The sequence below is a fragment of the Camelus bactrianus genome, chromosome 34, assembly GCF_048773025.1.
Source record: "Camelus bactrianus isolate YW-2024 breed Bactrian camel chromosome 34, ASM4877302v1, whole genome shotgun sequence".
Taxonomy (NCBI): Eukaryota; Metazoa; Chordata; class Mammalia; order Artiodactyla; family Camelidae; genus Camelus; species Camelus bactrianus.
This window is the reverse complement of record NC_133572.1, coordinates 5063812-5078933: the sequence shown is the minus strand read 5'-3', so window position 1 is coordinate 5078933 and position 15122 is coordinate 5063812. Positions and strand designations below refer to the sequence as shown.

The window sequence follows — 15122 nt, the reverse complement described above, 5'->3', positions numbered from 1 at the left end:
TTCTTAGCTTTTGGATCTAGAAGCCAGGCCTGAGAATGTGGTTGTGTTCCCCTCGGGGATATCCCCGGCTGCGGATCCAGGAATGCGGGCTCTGGGGTCAGAAGGCCTGAGTTACAATCTTAGCTTCACTGCTCAAGAGCCCCGTGACCTTGAGGGTGGGGGCAGCTCAGCGGTAGACTGCGTGCTTAGTGAGCGCGAGGCCCTGGGCTCAATCCCCAGTGCCTCTGTTAAATTATATAAATAAGCCTAATTACCTCCCCCTCCAAAAAAAAAAAAAAAGGTTTTCTAAAAAATGAGTCCTGTGACCTTAAGCAAGTTATTTAATCTATCTGAGCCTCAATTTCTCTCAGTGTAGAATAGGAATGATGCGGTACCTCAGTTGAATTAATGCTGCAGTCTTTTTAAATAGCGCCCACCACAGAGCAAGTGCGTAAGGAATTACTGCTGCCAGTTGTGTTCAACATCCCTGATCTCAAAGATCTTCACAACTGCCCTTTCCAGATCATCCTCCACTTTAAAGGGAAGAGACAGAGACTGCGGAAGCCGCCCCATGCTCACAATCCTCGTTTATCAAGCAGAGGCCGGAACCAGTTCTGTCAGGCGAGAAGGCCTAGCTGTGCCCAAACACGGCCTCCCCTGCCTGCCTCCCCTCCCACCCAAGCGCACGGAGTTAGAGACCCACACACACGGTGATCCTAGGGGCTTTATTTACAGCAGAAGAAGGGCCAGGCCCCGCCGGGGCCCTGCTGAGCTATGTACAGGGTCTGGGAGAGGGAGGTGGGGACACGGCCATTTAAATTACAATAGAATGGGGGCAGGCACTGAGGTCCAGGCTGTGGGTCGTCCACTGGAGGCCTCTGCAGGGATGGATGGGCTGCGGCTGCAGAGAGAGGGGAGGAAGGAACAAGGGGGTGACTGGGACCCAGAAGGGGACACAATGCAGGTCTGGGCAGGAAGGCAGGGTGAGGCTGCAGCCACCCCATCCATCCAGGGGAGGGCACTGGAGGCAGGGGGCCCCGGGGGCCGGCCAGGGAGGAGCGGTACCTCGGCCGCCCCTGGACGCGCCCGGCTCACTTCCTCTTCAGGGAGCCCTTGCTCTTCTCCTTGTCTGCTGACCTCTGCTTCTTCACCTTCTCCTCCTTCTTGTTCTTACTCTGAAGGTTCTCGTACACATCCTCCTTGTGTCTGCGGGTGGGGTGGATGAGGGTGGCAGTCAGGACACAGGGCGGATCAATCAGCACCAGCAGCCCCTGGGGCCACGCCATCTCACAGGTGGGCAAACTGAGGCCAGGAAAGCGACACTAGACTGTCCTGACACTAGACTAGAAGCCCCTAGAGGCAGGAGTTCCATCTCACGTGTCAGTGTACTGCCAGTCCCTGGCACAGGCCCCACCAGGAGGGCGCTCACTTGTGAACACAGATTGGAAGAACCAAGCTTGAATTCGAACCCCAACCTCCCTGGAAAGGACGGGTCGGGCTGGAGGCGAGGAAGGAGCAGCTGTGGGAGGCGGCAGGCAGGGGCCACTCACTTGGAGGAGGTGCGGGAGGCCGTGGCGTGGGCATTCTTCATAGCTAGAGGGTAGGTGATGTTCCCATACTCTGACTCCCGGCCCTTCTGGGACTGTGGGAAGAGGTGTGGTGGGAGGGTGGTGGTCCCAGCGGCACCAGGCAATGCCCACTGCCCACCGCGGCCCTGTAAGGCCCTGCTCTGCCCGCACCTGCATGACTTCCAGCTTCTTCTTGGTGGTTTCAATGAACTGGGCGATGGCCACGTAGATGAACTTGTACTGCGCCTCCGTCTGCACCATGCCTGAGCGCTGGGCCCGCACCATCTGGATCGTCTTCTGGATGTCAATGTCACAGTCCAGGCCTGGCGGAGGTGGCAGCAGGATGTCAGGCCCCGGCATAGGTGGACACGGTGGCAGGGCTGCTCACCCACCCGCCCCTGCGTCCCCCAGAGGTCACCCTCACCTTTGGTGGAGATGCTCTCCATAAGCATGTCGATGACGATAATGGTGCCTGTGCGTCCAATGCCGGCGCTGGGGAGAGAAGGGGCACCGCCGTCAGAGGCCTCGCCCGCACCTCCACCTCGTGGGAAGGTAAGGGGGAGCCCAGTGCTCAGTGCCAACCAGGGTGGGGCTTAAGGAACCGAGGCTGCAGTGAGATGAGATGCAGGAACCAGGTCACTGGGCAGGCAAGCAGGGCAGAAGTTTGCCCAACTCTGCAGGTCACATCAGCCAAGGGATCTGAGGGGGGGGGGGAGGGCCTGCCTCTCAAGTGCTTAGACACTGCCCCCCAAACACCCATCACTTTCCTCCTTCCCAGCACCCAGCTTCCCCCACTACTGCCTGCTTCCACACCTCCTCTGCTCCCCAACCGGGAGATCCAGGACCCCGTCCCACCTCTGTCTGGCCTGCTCCCCAGGCACTCTGGGCCTCCCCAGCCTGAGCGAGGCTTCCCTCCCGGAATTGAGAGGTCTCTTCTGCAAGGCTCCGTTTCCCTTTTTCTTCAGACCCTGACGGCGGGCGTGCAAGGGCAACCCGGAGACAGCAGTGCACGGGGCCACTGGGCTCAGGAAACTTGGGGGAGCAGTGCAGTAGGAAGTCTCCCTTCTCCCCACTTTCTGCCGCCACCCTTGGGCAAGCAGACCCCAGGAGCCTCAGGACCCCACATAGAACCCAGTCCCACCCCATCGGCGGCTGGGCCTGTCAGGCCAATGCCCTGAGTCGCACTGTCTAATTTCAAACCCAGATTGTCAAAAATAACCCCCCTCACCCACTTCCTTCCTGTAATGTCTAAATAAAGGCCATGGGGATTTCAAGAAATGGGGTGGGGGGGGCACGGGCAACAGGATGGTTCTTGGCAATGGGCCTGCCCCAGGAGGCAGAGTCCCTGAGACAGCATGTGGGGGCACCACCAGACTCAGCCCACACAGCCCTGCCCCAGGACACACAGTGGAAAGAAGGAGGAAGTCCCAGCCCTCACTGCCTGGAGTCACACGGAGAGAGCTGGAAGGGAAAAGGACCAGGCAGATTCCCATTTCCCGTTCCCCACCTGCAGTGAGATAGTCAAGCACTAACAGCTCCCTTCTCAAGGGTTTACTGTGTGCCAAACCCAGTGAGGGGGGTCTCACCTAATCTAATCTTCACAGCAATCCTAGGAGATCCTGATTTTACAGATGAGGAATATGAGAGTCAGAGAAGCGAAGTAATTTGTCCAAGATCACACAGCCAGTGAGTGGAGGAGCTGGTATTTAAAAAGGCAGCCTCTGTCCAGGACCCTGTGCCCGCTGTCTCCCACCCACCCAGGCCAGACCGAGCTGGGCAGCCCCATCTGCGGGACTCTTACCCTCAGGCCTGATGGGATCCCTGCTTCTCCCTGCTGGCCCCTCAACTCCCCACTCTAACAGGAACAGGGTCTCCTGGTCATGAACGCGAGGGTCCCCAGTGGAGCTAGTGATGCTTGTGCCCCTCCTGATACATCCCCCCTCCCTGCGCAACCCTGGGGCCGAGCTGGGGGCACTGGTGGGAAGAGAGACACGGAGCAGCAGTGAGGAAGCCTCAGCCTCCCGCCCAGGGCTACAGGTGGAGAAGAGAACAAATGGGGAGCCACACCAACCCCAAGAGGAAACCCCAGCTGGGTAGGCATGTGTGAGAAAACAGGAGTGAGCAGGATCTGGGTCTACCGTCCAGGCTCCCCCACCGACCAGCAGTGACCTGGCAAGAGGCTGGGCCCATTTCCGAGTCTGTATTTGGCAGGGGTGGACTAGATGGTACATCCAGGGAAGTCTGAGAAGCTACCCCCAGACACAGGATCACAGTGGGCTCGGTTCAAGCTAAGCTCCACCCGTGGGTCGGAGCCATCAAGGAACCCAGAAGAGGTGGGGGCCAGGGGAGGTATTAAGTATGTGAATTTCACACTTGTTTGCAGTTTTCTGTAATGTGAATTACAATAGGGCATGGCACTTACTGAGCCGTATTCACTTGCCAGCTACTACTTAGATTATTATTACTAATGTCATTATTATTATTATTCTCACCTGCAGTGCACAATGATGGGTCCTGCGTGAGGCAGACTTTCCTGCCGCTGGTTGATCTGGTCCAAGAAGCTGAGGACACCCCCAGGCTCGCTGGGGACCCCATGGTCAGGCCAGCTCAGATACTGGTAGTGCCAGATCTCCCGAACCAGGTCCCCCTGGGCCAAGTACGTAGGGTTAGTATCCCCTGCTCCCATACATGACCTCATTCTACCAAACCGAAGAGAAGAGGTGTAAGGAGGGCCCTGGGCCAGGGGCAGGGGTGGGGGCCACTCACATTGTCCAGCGGGGAGACCTGTAAGGTGCGGAGTTTGTACTCAGCTGTGTCGTGTTCCCCACAGTTGGTTACAGCATAGGGTCCATAAACACCCTGAGAGCCCACCTCTGGCCAGTATGGGACACATTTGTTCTGAAAAGGGAGGGTGGAGGTGGGGACTGAGGCACCGAAGCAGGACCTGCGCCCCTGGTGCAGGCCCCATCAGCATCTGATGGATGAATGGGTGAACTGGCTTAGGAGCTAGCCTGGGCTCAGCCTGCTACAGGCAGCAAGACCTGCACCTGAAGAGAAGCAGGCTGGAGTCACAAATACCAACAAGGTGCCGCCGGTGCACCTGTGCCGCCAGGAGCACAGAGAAAGACAGGGGAGCAGGGAACCAGAGCCACTGAGGAGCCTTGTGGAGGGAGAGACTAACTCTCCCTCAAGGCAATGGAAGAAATCAGGAGTGGCTTCACAGAGGAGGGAGCATCTGAGCTGGGTCTTGGAAAATGAGGAGTCTGCCAGGCAGAGATAGTGCAGGGAGAGGAAGTCATCTCCTAGCAGAAATGAGCTCGGGCAGAGGTACGGAAACCTGAAGGGGCCTGGCTGGTTGGAGGCGGCGAGGGCTGGAGGGCAGCCACCAGGCCATAGTGCTGGGTCTGGGAGTGTGGGAGACACTGAAGTGTTTTCAGAGGGGGCAGCCTGCTGGCAAAGTGATAGCTGGGCGGTGGGGGAGGAGGAGGAGCTGACTTCAGAGAGATTTATGAGGCCCCAGGGACAGGAGGGGCTGCTGCCTGGAGGGGCACGGGTGGGGGCAGGGCAGGGGGACACTTTAAGGAGAGAAGCCACTGGACACCTGGGCCTGGTGGTCAGGTGAGCCCAAGGTGGGAATCAGGGATCCAGAAGTCAGCGTGTACCCAGACCTGATTCTTCAGTGTCCCAATAAGATAGGACCCTTGCCCTCTGAGGTGCCCCAAGTTTCTTTGGCTTAATGGCAGTGGCCAAGCAGTGCTAGGGGTGGGGCGGCGTGGGGCTCGGCTTACCCGGCCCTTCTCCACCTCCCGGGTGGTCATGACGATGACGCGGGTGTTCTCCTGCCAGACCATCTGCCAGAAGTCGTTGACCGTGGCCTCCAGGCAGCCCTGGCTGGCGATGTAGGTCTTAGCGTTCTCATCGGGGCCTAGCAGCTGGTTCTGGGTGCGAGGACAGGGACACACAGGACTGTGGGCCTCTTGCACTCCCGCCACCCTCACCCCCACCCAAGGTGCCAGCATGAGTTTTGTCCACATGTCTCTGGGCCCAGCACCCCTATGAGTGGGGTCCAGGAGCTCAGCCTCCCTCCCAAGTGACCGGCGGGCACACCAGACCTTGACGTAGTTGGCATTGATGTAGTCAGACCCAGGGATATTACTGTTGCGTCCCTGCAGGATCACTCGGCTGTGGTCGACTGGGGGTGGGCAGAGAGGACGAGAGAAGGGCCTGGGTCAAACCCTTCCTGAGCTCCCAGGCAATTCCTGCCCAGATGCCTTGCGCTCTCAGAGCAGGTGGGCCGGCAGGGGTGGGGCATCTGTATGGGGCTGGGGTGGGATGCAGGAGGCTTCATTGGGAGCAGAGGCTTTTTGGAGGAGGGGAGGTTCTGTTGGGGTGGGGAGTGGGTCCCTCCTTGAGCTGAGGTTAGAGACCTTATGAGATGGGAGAGGTCGGCTGGGGGAAGGGGGTCTCCTGGGTGAATAGACGCTGCCTGGTGGGGGAGGGCTGGAGGCTGCCCCGGGGAAGGCACTCACATGGAAGGATGTTCTTGTATCGGTTCTTGCTCTTGTTTTCCGGTCGCTGCCCTTCTAGCCGCTGGTGCAAGTTCTTCACCTCCTGCTTCTGCAGACTCTGAGGGGTGAGAGGGGGAAATGGAGCACCAGCCCCTGCAGAGGGGTGACTACAGGGGGAGAGGACTTGGGCAGATCAGTGTGAGGGGTGGGGAGAGAGGGGACAGGGTCTGCTCCGGGCCCCACCCACTGTGTCCTGTGGGTCCCCATCCCGCACCTCAAACTCCTCCCAGAAGCCGGCCTTCGCTGTGTCCTCTGACTCCTGCTTCTTGTTCAGTTCCAACACCCGATTCTCAATGTCAGCCGCATTCACCCTCGTGGCGTAGTATGGCTGGGGCATGGGAGGGTGAGAAGTCAGCTGCTTTCTGGTCTCAGAAGCTCACACGTCTCCTTTCGGGGAACGAAGGCGGCAGCCAGGCCCACCCCTCACCTGCCGCAGGTAGACGAAGGCGCCCGAGGCCTCCTCAATCCCCGTCTTCTTGAAATGCTCCACCAGGTCCGTGAGGCTGTCAAAGGTCTCTGAACCACCCACCGTGTAGCGGCCACCCTGAGTGGGGTCAAGTCAGGCCACCTCTCAGGACCCAAATTGCCCTCCCTGGACCCTCAGCCTCCCACCGAAGCCCAGGCTGACCCTCCCCATGGCCCATGCTGTGGGCACAGAGGCTCCCAACAGGACCTCCACGCTGCCTGGATGCCTTACCTCACACATGACCTTGATGTGGGTGACTCTGAGTGGGGAGCCGGGGCCAGCCTTGGGCTGGTCGCTGAGCACAGACAGCACAAAATCTCCAGGCTGGCTGAGGCTCTCACGCACGAGGAATGTCCAGGGCTCACCCTTGGCCTGCAGCAGTGTCTCTGCCTGCCCCCCAGACATGTGGCCATGGTACCACCTAGAGAAGGCAGCATCCAGAAGGTGAGATCTAGGCCAGGGGCAGGCACTGGGCAGACGTTAACAGAGAGGGCAAGGAAATCCGGTCCCCGCCATGTGCAGGCCCCATGCTAGATGTTTCCAAATCCACCACCGTATGTCGGCCCATGACTCTCACAAAAATGCTGAGAGGTAGGTACTACCCATTTTGCAGATGAAGAAACTGAGGCTGGGTGATTGCACATTAACCCAAAGCCCTTGTTGATATGAGGCAAAGCTCAGGAGTTCTAACCTGGTCCACCTCTGAAAGTTTAAGACAAAGGTAGAAAGGTGGGCCAGATCCAGAATATTTGGAGGGCAGAAACCCAGGAAGGGTCTCCATGAAAGACAGGGCTGGGCTAGGGAAAGAGAAACGCAGACAGAGGCCAAACCACAGAGAGTGATGGGGATGGAGAGACGGAAGTCACAAGGGAGGCGCAATGGGGAGAAGTCCCCCCGGGGGGCAGAGAAGGCAGACAACCCCCCTCTGGGTAAAGAGTGGTGTAGGGGCTCTGGGGTGCCCAGGATGATGTCACTCAAGGGGACGCTGGGGCTCAGAGGGGCTCAGTGGGGCTCAGATGGGCAGAAAGCAGAACTAGGACCTTTCCCCAAAGCACACCCCCTTCCCAGGAGGAAACTGTAGCCCCACAATGCCCAGCCCCACAGGAAACCACGTGATGGAAAAAACACAAAACTCCTTCTGGGGAGAGAGTGAGAAGTGAGGTTGAGAGGTTTCCTCAGCCCAAGGACCAGGGGAAGGGGGGCATTTTCCAACCGCAGGAATGGGGGGAAGGAGGGAGGGGGCCAGTCTGTCCCGCCCCAACTCACTCCTGCCCAGAGGAGACTGCAGCTCAGAGACCTCCAGGGTCTCCCACCCTGTCCAGGAGCCCCCCTCCGAGCCACCCCATCCCACTACCCAGGGGTAGGCCAAGGCTCCCCCTGCCTTGGGCAATGGGGAGGGGGCTAACCCTCTTCCCCCAGGCCCCAGGATGAGGAAGTCTCCATGCAAATGTCAGGCTGACCACAGGCAGAGAGCTAGCCATTGAGAGGACAAATGCAAATTCCTGCAGAGGAGAAGGGCCCACTGCCAAGGCCAAGAACACAAGTGGAGGTTTGGAGAAAGAGCCTTCCCCACACACTCCTAGGGTCAGGGGTGAGCCCTGGCCTCCTGGCGTGGGTAACCCAAAGGGCCTCTTGGAGTCACTGTCACTTCCCTAGTCTGCATTCCCTCTGTCCTTGACCTCTCCCAGCCCCAGTCAGAGCACAGGCCTCAGGCTCTTCCCCAGGGGGTCTGCTCAGCTCAAGCCTCTTCCAGCTCCATCCACAACCTGCTCCTCCTGTACGGGGTCTCAGGTAACCCATCCTCCTCCAGCAGCCAGCAGAGCAGATCCTGACTGTGGACAAGGAGGAGGCAAGGCCACGAGGAGTTTAAGAGGGTCTGGGTGGGAAATCCCTGTGAATGTTGCAGGGGGGCTGCAGGAAAGGGGCCAGAGGGGTCAGACACCAAGGAAGTACAGCCACCAGCAAGGTCATCAATATGGCTTCCCTCCTAGAAGAGGAGGCTTCATGTCCACTGGAAAGAGGTCTCCAGGGGTGGGCCTCTTAGCCTTTATTCAGCCGCCATCCAGTTCTAAGTTTCCATCAGTGACTTGAATGAAAGTATTGATGCAAGTTGGGAGGCATGCATCTCAGAAAGATTGAAAACTGACAGAATCAAGGTTCGGAATCCTTTCAATAAGCAATACACAACTAGCGGACAAGGGCAAGTTGGTTTGGCCCCAGGAGTGTGCGGAAAAAAAAAGTTATTCACCTTCCCCCTTTATAGGGGCTGCTAAAATGAGCCTCGGTGTAAGGCTGAGTATGTGCCCACCCCCGGCCTGTGCACAGGGGAGACCACATGGGAAGTAGCTAGCCCGATCCTGGGGACCTCATCTTTGGAGCTAAAAAGATGGTAGGGAAATGAGTGTTACCCTGCATCCAGGTTCTAGGCCCCTTACACATGTGACCCTATCACACAGTTTTCAATGGTCTGTGTTCTGGTCAAGGGACTGGTCCAGCTCTACTCAGCCCCAGAGGGCAGACCCACCCCCACAGGGTTGCTGAGCACAGGCACTAAGTATCCCTATGTTCCTCCTCAACACCAGCCTCTCACTCTCTTAACCGGTATTGGGGAAGGGAACAGTCACAGGAAGGGAGATTCTGGTCCATGGGAGGAAGAAGAGCTTTCTAACAACAGAGCTGGCCTGCTAGGAAACGTGGCCACGAGGAGTGGCCCTGTCACTAGTAGGGCCTGGGCTGCCGGCCGAAAGGGACCCTGCAGAAAGGCGAGATGACCTTCTGTTCCTCAGGGGTTGATGGGCCCCAGGATCACAGAGAAGAAGGAGGCCCGCTGAGCCCCGAGAAGGAGCAGAGATGGGGAGGCAGGGGCAGCCGGGTCGAGGCCAGGCCCCCTCGACGGGTGGCCGGCCAGGGTGCACAGCCCCTCACCTCTCGCTGGTGGGGTCCGAGCAGTTCAGCGGGTATTTGAGGTGGATGATGGTGCCGTCGCGGTCCTGCAAGACGCCCTGCTGCTGCGTGTAGTACTCCACCAGCTCCGTCAGCGTCGCAAACTTCTCCCCTCCATACAGGTCGTAGAAATCCCCCGAGTTCTGGATCCGAATGTGGGTCACCTGATCCCCCACCCTGCAGGGCGTCAAGCAGGGAGGCCAGTGGGTGCGAGAGCCGAGGTGGGGCCAGGGTGGGGGATGGGCAGGGGTCCCGAGTGAGCGTGGAGCGCAGGCAGGGATGGGCGGACACATACAGGGCCTGGGGAACCAGAAGGGGCTGCCAAGTCCTGGCTCCCGCTGGAGCTGAGGCCCACCTACCTGACGGACAGGGAGAAGTCGCCCTGGTTCTTGCGACTGGGCCGAGCCAGGAAGCTCCCGTGGACCCCGCGGCCCTTGAGCAGGGTCTCGGCATCCAGCCCACTGAGGTCTCGGTGGAACCACCTGGGGGGCCGGGAAGGCAGTGAGGGGAGGTCCCCTGGGCCCTGGGGCACCTTGCCTCCTGCCTATGGTGGATCCCAGGCCCTTACCTCACCATCCTGGGGGGGGGGGGGTGTCCCCGGAGCGGGGGAGGGGATGCAGGCAGCAGCGGGTGCCGCTGAGTCTGGGCAGGCCGAGAACGCTGGGGCAAAGCCTGCGGGCTCGCAGCGCCCAGGCCACCTCGCCGCCCGTGGTCCTGGTTCTGGGGCTGCCACTCCACTGGCCTGGGGCAGCCGGCAGGGCGGGGACAGGAAGGGGCGCGGCCGACCCCTTGGGGGAACTCACTTGTACTTCTCGTTTTAGAGCAGAGCGAGGAGAAGCAGAGCCGGGTGGCAGTGGGGGTGGGGACGGGGCCCACTTCCCACACGTCTGCCATCAAAGGCCTCAGGAGCCTGGCACTGGCACCTCACACCCGGGACGGGACAGCGTCTCACGAACAAGGACTCTGGTGCGCCTCGCCCACTCCGGGAGACGATCACGCTTGTACTGTGAACCCACACGGTCACATGCCATCTCTGCCTGCTCCACCAGCTGTGTCCACACAGCCTTCTCTGGTCCAAGCCAGTAATAATGGTGATGGTGACATCTATCATTAGTGGAGTGTGACTGTTTACCAGGCACCATGCTTACGTTGTTTATGGCCCTTATCTGACCCGTTCCTCAAAGTAGCCCTATGTAGCAGGTGGCTTCATTATCCCCACTTTCCAGACAAGGAACCTGAGGCTCAGGGAGGGTTGGGAACTCGCCCGGGGTCACACAGTCAGTAAGTGGTAGCGACGGGATGAAAACCAGACGGTCTGGTTCCAAAGCCAGTGATTTTAGCTACTGTATGCTAGGCCTCCGGGCTTCAGAGAATAGAGGTTGGGAGACTTCAACTGGGGCTGCAGTGGGAGGAAGATTCCCTGATTTTCAAGCCAATGCAGACGCCCACAGAGGGACAGGTGCCCTCCACCCCCGACACATACATCTGAAGAGGTGCCCAGGGGCAGAGGGATGACCCCTGAGCAGCCCTGTCCAGCTGGCATCTCCTCTGCCTCTCATCCTCAGGCTTTGCCTGCCCCCCACCCCTGCCCCAACCCTGCAGTTGGGTGAGGAAAGGAATTGGAGGGGGGAAAGCAGACCTAGGGAAGCAGGTGGGAGCAGAGCCGCCAGCCCCTGTGGGTGCATCCATCCTAGGCCTGAGCTGTAGGTTCTTGCCAAGGGGTCTGGTCTGAATTGGCCAAAGCCCTGGACTCTGACCTGGGGCCTGTCTCCTAGGGCTGGGGGCCCAGGCCCTGCCGTGGCTTATTCTCAGGGCTGGTTGGCCTGGAGAAGCCCTAAATACTAAAAGCTCATGATACTTCCAGTAATTCCAAATGCAAACACAAGCACCACCAAACCAAAGCAGGAGGAAAGAAGCCCAACCAAAGACTGACGAGAAACTCCTGCAGCTGGCTTCCCTAGGGCAGGGGGCTGGGTGGCCGGAGGAGAGGGCTGGGAGGGACGTTCCCTTCTCCTCTCCACCTTTCTGAAGGTTATATTATGGGCATGCATTGCCTTTATAAAAATAAAGAAACTAGGAGATGGCAATTTCTGGGACACTTCTTGGGGCTGGGGATGCTCTACGTCGTGATCGGGGTGGTGCTATACACGGATGTCAGTGAATGCGATGATCACCAGACTGTATGCTCAATATTCACATGTACGCTATGCCTCAGAAAAAATAAGGAAAAGTAGGAGGTGCGTATAGCTCGATGGTAGAGTGCATGCTTAGCATGGTTCAATCCCCAGTACCTCCATTAAAAAAAAAAAAGAGAGAGAGAGAAAATAAATAACAAAATGTTCAAGCCCAGCAGAAGTCTATTTTTCTTATAATGACTTTATCATTTTTTTGAAACATCAAACATCAATTTCCCTGCCCCCAAAAAGGGCTACATTCTCTCCCTCTTTCTGGTGCCCTGGGGACATTGCTTGGTCTGTTTATTGCACACTGACTACCTTCAGCCTTGGACAGCTGCCCTGAAAGACCATGAACTCCCTCCCACAGCAGGGGGCAGGAAGAGTGTGGGCCTCTACCACAGTGGGGTCCACCACCAGTCTGGCTCACCTCCAAGTTGTCAGATTTTAGCACGATGACACACACAGAGTATATGTCCAATAAACAAGCTCCTAAGTCCCCATGCACATACATGGTCACAAGCCCAGCCCGGCCCTGCATGTCCACACCCTGTTTGTCAAATACACACACATGCACACACAAGCATCACTTATGCACACACAGTCCCACCACATACACCTCATCATCCATGTCCATCTACACACAGACCTGCAAATAACCACACGTGGCCCCAGCATCCCAACCACACATGAAGTTGCAGATCCATGCTCGGCACTAAACACCCGCTGCACCCTGGCCACAGGCCACTCTCCTTCTGGGGCTGAAACCACTCAGTGGGGAGAAATTAATAGCCACCCAGAAACTCCTGACCATGATAGAGGCAGGAATTCCTCTGAAAGACGTCAAGCCAGAAGATGAACACTAAGGTGTACAGTCTCTGCTGTCCCTTGTCGGGAAAATAAATAATAACCATGACACACAGGGTCTGGAGTTCGCAGAGCACGTGCACACACACAATCCCATCTGGGCCTTGAACATCCCTGTGATGTGGGAGTCACGTTCCCGATTCCTTTTTTAAGGGAAAGAAAACAGGCTCGAGGAAGCTGAGAGTTGCAAAAATAAGTGTCTACTAATTCAGAAGAGAAAATCCTTCACCTGGGAAGCAAGGAAATAAAGGGAGAGGTGGAGCTCAATGATGATGTGGAAAGACAGGCAGTCTGGAAGCACAAAGTGAAATAATCGCTGGAAAGTTACTGAAGTTCTCCAAGCCTCAGGATCCCTACCTGATAAATGGGCTTAACAAGATTGCCCAAATGCTGCCATAAAAAGCTAATAGAAAATAGACTTTCAGCACAAACAGCTTTCATGTGATGTTATTAATCCACATGCCAACCCTATTTTGTACGTCTTGCTAGCCCAATTTTAGAAACAAAAACTAAGGCTCAGAGAAGTTACTTGCCCAAGGTCACAAGCTAGTGAGTGGGAAGACGACAAACCAAGGCTGTGTGACACCAGAGTCTACTGCCCTTCCCACCACACCACCTGCTGCTGGAGGAAGAGGTGGGCCTGGCGCTCAGCCCACAACGGAGGCCAGAGGGGCTGGTGCTCTGGCAGACCCAACATTGGCCAGGGCACCCAGGTGGCAGGCCCAGGATGCTCTGAGCAGAGCACTGTGGCAGAGCTGAGCTGCTGAGAGGCTGGGAACCATGGCAGAGGGTCTCACAGGGCCCAGCTGAGCAACCCAGGAAGGATTCTGTACCAAGAGAGGCCTGGCCAACTGTCTGGCAGGAAAATGATGGAGGCAGGTGTGTGGAAGGGATCAGAGACCAGAAGACTGGCTGAGAACCTGGTCATCAGGGCTGAAGGAAAAAACCCGTGCACCCCTGGGGGAGGTAGGGCACACGGAAAGGAGGGGCAGGTGTGAGAGTGAGAAGCAAGGACCTGAGGATTTGAGGGCGACCAACCTTCCAACTCACGAACCCACCAAGCTGGTCCTCACTGGAATATCCAAACTCCAGCAAGGCAGGGAGGGTATAGCTCAGTGGCAGAGCACATGGTTAGCATGCACAAGGTCCTGGGTTCAATCCCCAGGACTTCCATCAAAATAAATAAATAAACCTAATTACCCCCCCCCCCAAAAGCCTCAAAAAACAAAAAAACACAAACTCCAGCAAGGCCTGGTCCTGCCCGGGCCCTGGCTCCCTCCCCACTGGCCTGCTCTGCTGCAGGCACTGTCTTACTTTGTTTGTTCTCACAGGGGGGCCTTTGCACTGCCCATTCCCTCTGCCCAGGGGCGCTGGCCTGGAGGCTGGAGGCTGGCTCTTCCTCCTCATCCAGGTCTCAGCTCCCATGTCACCTGCTCAGGAAAGCCCTCCCTGACCTCCAGCTACAGATGCCATTGGCACCCCAGTCACTTGCTGGCCACGTGAAACTGTTTCATTTTCTGGGTAATACGTCTGAAAATCTGCAATTATCCTTTTTGATGGCTCTTCATGCAGGCTGTCGCCTCCCCCTGGAGTGAAGCTCCGTGAGCGCAGGGATTCTGTCTTGTTTGCTACAGTGTTGGCAGCACCTTAAAAGCCCCTGGCGTATACTGGACGCTCAGTGGGTATCTGTGGGATGAATGATGCAGAGGACGCGGTGTGAAGGGAAACTGAAGGAAAGCGGAATGAAGGACGTTGGGAAGTTGAGTGGGAACTAGGGAGCTTTCTCAGGTCTGCCTTGCAGACGTGTAATGTTGCAGGTGATGAGGGCTACCCAGGGGGACAGGTCCTAAGTAGATGGCAGAAGCAGGGACCAGAGGGTGGAGAGAGAAATACAATGGTGAAAATAAGTGTCATCTGTCAGGGGGAAAGTGCTAGAGAAGGTTGGGGGGAGCAGGGCAGAGGTGCGTGAATGAGCCTGGAGCTCCTGGCATCTTGGGTGACGCGGTAAGTAGGACAGGAAGCAGACCCCAGGCAGGGGACAGGGACAGATCACACTCACGGGCACATACCTGTCAGGAGTGAGCATGAACACTGCCCTCCCCTCCCAGAAGATCAGGAGACTGTGGCGCCCAGGTGGAGCAGGGGACTTACCCGTGGGACAGCATCTCCCCAGAGGGGTGGGGAGTCACAGGCAGAAGGCCACAGGGGGCGGGGCCAAGCCGGGGACGCAGCTGTGCAGCAGCTCAAGCCAGGTGAGGAAGAGCACTCAGAACTCAGCCACCTCCCTCTCAAGGCTGCCCACCAGGCCAAAGGCACCACAGGGACAAGCCCCTGGACTAAATGTCCCTGGAAAAGGGGCAGGTGGGGTGGGGCTGGCCTCAGACCGCCCACAGCAGCTGGCTTCTCCCTGCAGCCCCAGCTCTGCCTGCCTGTCCAGGGCCTCCTTCCCTCGGGAGGGGAGGAGCCACCTGGAGTTTCAGCAGACAAAATGACAGAACGGGAGAGGGTGGGTGGGGGCAAAGATCAGGAAGTAACCTTGGCCAGGGGAACATCAGCC

At 57.8% G+C, this 15122-nt stretch overlaps 1 protein-coding gene across 4 annotated transcripts; it reads right to left on the bottom strand.

Moving 5' to 3' along the window:
• Nucleotides 1-685: 685 nt before the first annotated feature.
• Nucleotides 686-15017, bottom strand: PTPN6 (protein tyrosine phosphatase non-receptor type 6). Of its 4 annotated transcripts, none has more exons than XM_074357351.1 (16): nt 14717-15015; nt 9884-10006; nt 9507-9701; nt 6813-7002; nt 6543-6659; nt 6330-6443; nt 6077-6173; nt 5660-5739; nt 5336-5485; nt 4314-4445; nt 4040-4194; nt 1972-2039; nt 1719-1870; nt 1530-1621; nt 1045-1185; nt 686-880 (listed from the first exon to the last, which is right to left on the bottom strand). In XM_074357351.1, exons 1-15 carry the CDS (start codon nt 14728-14730, stop codon nt 1071-1073), a joined length of 1794 nt encoding a protein of 597 aa, XP_074213452.1. In that variant the 5' UTR covers nt 14731-15015; the 3' UTR covers nt 686-880; nt 1045-1070. The 4 variants fall into 4 exon arrangements, with proteins under 4 accessions (XP_074213452.1, XP_074213450.1, XP_074213451.1 ...); XM_074357349.1 differs by lacking the exon at nt 14717-15015 and adding an exon at nt 10093-10476; XM_074357350.1 differs by having other exon boundaries at nt 5336-5739; nt 14717-15017.
• Nucleotides 15018-15122: the final 105 nt, after the last annotated feature.

Excerpts from the sequence above, each read along its gene's own strand:
- PTPN6 (XM_074357348.1), bottom strand. The coding sequence starts at position 10,418 with ATGGCAGACGTGTGGGAAGTGGGCCCCGTCCCCACCCCCACTGCCACC. Across the intron at positions 7,003-9,506 it reads TCGGACCCCACCAGCGAGAG|GTGGTACCATGGCCACATGT; the intron begins GTGAGGGGCTGT and ends TGCCTTCTCTAG. Across the intron at positions 1,622-1,718 it reads AGAAGCTGGAAGTCATGCAG|TCCCAGAAGGGCCGGGAGTC; the intron begins GTGCGGGCAGAG and ends CTCTTCCCACAG.